Genomic DNA, 2,284 nt, shown 5'->3' on the forward strand with positions numbered 1-2,284 from the left:
GATATAAGTTCTTAGTTCTTGCTTTAGATGCATATTCGTTCAGAAAATTCGAAAGTTCTTGGTGCTCTTCGATTGTTCTTTGTTCAACTTTCTGGATTAGAGTTTGATGCTTAAGTATTCAGATATTTTCACACAGGTGTGGAGCAACGATCGCTACAAGAGTGTCTTACACCGCGTGATCAACAACAGGGCAGGGACTCGCTACTCTTTTTCTTTTTCGTGCGTTCCCGGAGTCACCACTCAAGTATGCCCACTGCCGCAGTTCACTGCAGGTGTCAACGAGCCGCCCAAGTACCGAGAGTTTCGATACGGCGAATACATGATGTTCAGATTCGAAAACAAGAAGGTTGGAGGTCCCAACTCAGAGGAAATCACCATCAAATACTACGCAATATAAAAGAAAAGAGTAAGAAAGCGGTTTCTAATTTCTAAGTTTAAGAAAAGTTGACAGCTGGGAATGTTCTAAATCTGACATGACATAAGAAAACGTTGACGGCTATGCTTGCTATTCCACTTTTTACTAGAGCATAACATAGATTTGTGTACTGCTAAACTTTAGCAGTGGGGAGAAGATCCATAATCTGGATTCCTCTCACTGGCCCTTTGTTTGGAGGCAGTAAATAGGAACACTGCAATGGAAATGGACTCATCTGCAAAATGCTATAGAATCTGTTTAACTTTTTATGCGTATGGATTATGAATCTTTGATCCAAATAACAATCTATAGGCACGATTCAATTAGGAAGATTGCAGCCTGGTGATGATTAAAATTTACAACATTGCTAAAAGTCAGATTAAGTTAATCTTGGCTCCAAACCAAAGAGTTTTGTAGAGGGAAAGAGGTTTTAGAAATGCCAACGGTGGAGCTAGATGAGAGCTCCCTGCTGGACGTCTTCATCAAGGTGGGCAATGCACAGCAGCTCGCGATATTCACTGGAGGTTTAAGCAACGGTGGCAGCTGCGCAGGGCCGCACTTCGAATTTGATTGAGGTTAGTGGCAGGGAGGAGCTGAGGGGCTCTGAGGATGCCATCTCCCCAAGTACAAGGCTGCCGGCTCAAGGAGCTCAGAGTCGTTAGCGGAAAGGTGACCAGATTGAAGCTAACGGTTACCGGCTTGCCTGGGCTGCTGACTACCTTCAATGCTTTCCCTCGAAGCTTGGGAATCATGGGGACCGTTGAAGAATCCTGTTTGGTCGACACCTCTCGGCTCTGGTCTCATCCAGGTCTTCGCCAGCGAGCAAAAGATGACCATGGACAATTGGTTTGGCTGCGTGGATGTTGATTCTTTTCTTTCCAATCATCTTCTTACCAATGGTGTTGCAGGGGGTGTCTCAAAGTGCAAGGACTTAACTACTACACCACCCTAACGCAATGGTTATCAGGGATTTACTTGAAGATCATCAAGTCAAAGAGCTTGTGATTCACTACAAGAAGATAGAATGTCTAGTTAGCAAACAAATGAGAAACATAAACTTACAAACCATTTTTTGCAAAATTTTAATTTTATTATACTTGGTTAAGTTTTATTTATTATATAACTACAAATAAAAATAGCTATTTATTTAAAAATAATAGGGATTTTTTAGCCTACAACACCTTCTTAGAACTCTATGACCTATATAAGAAGTTTAATACTTTATTCCTACAATTTGTTAACCATATCCTTGAGCACATCCCCCCATTTAATGGTGTACCTAAGTTAGCCTCTTTGACTAAGAACCCATAACAATGAGATATAAATGTCTTTATACCCTTTATTTTGCCCTAGTAAAGGATTGAGACTTAAACCCAACCTTGCTTTACTAGGGGGTTGGGACTTAAACCCAACCTCCATAGATTACATTTATGGATTTGACATCTTTTTAGAGAGTTCATTGATCATAAAAATTTGGAATATTAATGCTTAGCTTATGTCCTCAATCCTTGCTAAATATGCTAGTCTTAATCCTTAATCTGTCACTTTCACTTTGTCATTATTCATTATCTAGGCAAGTTAATGCACTCACCTAACATAATTACCTTGCTTTTGCTCTAGGCAATTTAGTTTTTGAACTTCAAAAGCAAGTTTTACTTAGCTCCTCTTAGTTTGAAATCAACTTGATTGCTCAGATTTTTACACTAATGGACCACTCTTAATAGATAATAATTCATTGGACCCAATCAACAGATTTATTTGTTTATGAAGTTCATGGGCATCTTTAACTTGGTGATTTACCTATACAATATAGAGATTATTTTTCTTTCAATTTTAGAATGATCTCGTACACCATCACACATAGCTCTA

General features: G+C 39.2%; 1 protein-coding gene across 2 annotated transcripts in view; it reads left to right on the forward strand.

Annotated features, from left to right (window-relative positions):
* Nucleotides 1-508, forward strand: part of LOC9635696 (flavonol synthase/flavanone 3-hydroxylase) — a 1,838-nt gene extending 1,330 nt beyond the window's left edge. Inside the window, exon 3 of one of the 2 annotated variants that reach the window (XM_024670606.1) lies at nt 137-508. In XM_024670606.1, the coding sequence (XP_024526374.1) occupies nt 137-397 (261 nt within the window). In that variant the 3' untranslated portion in view covers nt 398-508. Of the gene's footprint in view, nt 1-122 lie in introns of both variants that reach the window. The other variant, XM_024670607.1, reaches the window with a different exon arrangement.
* The last annotated feature ends 1,776 nt before the right edge of the window (nt 509-2,284 follow it).

The sequence above is a fragment of the Selaginella moellendorffii genome, unplaced genomic scaffold (assembly GCF_000143415.4).
Source record: "Selaginella moellendorffii unplaced genomic scaffold, v1.0 SELMOscaffold_6, whole genome shotgun sequence".
Taxonomy (NCBI): domain Eukaryota; kingdom Viridiplantae; phylum Streptophyta; class Lycopodiopsida; order Selaginellales; family Selaginellaceae; genus Selaginella; species Selaginella moellendorffii.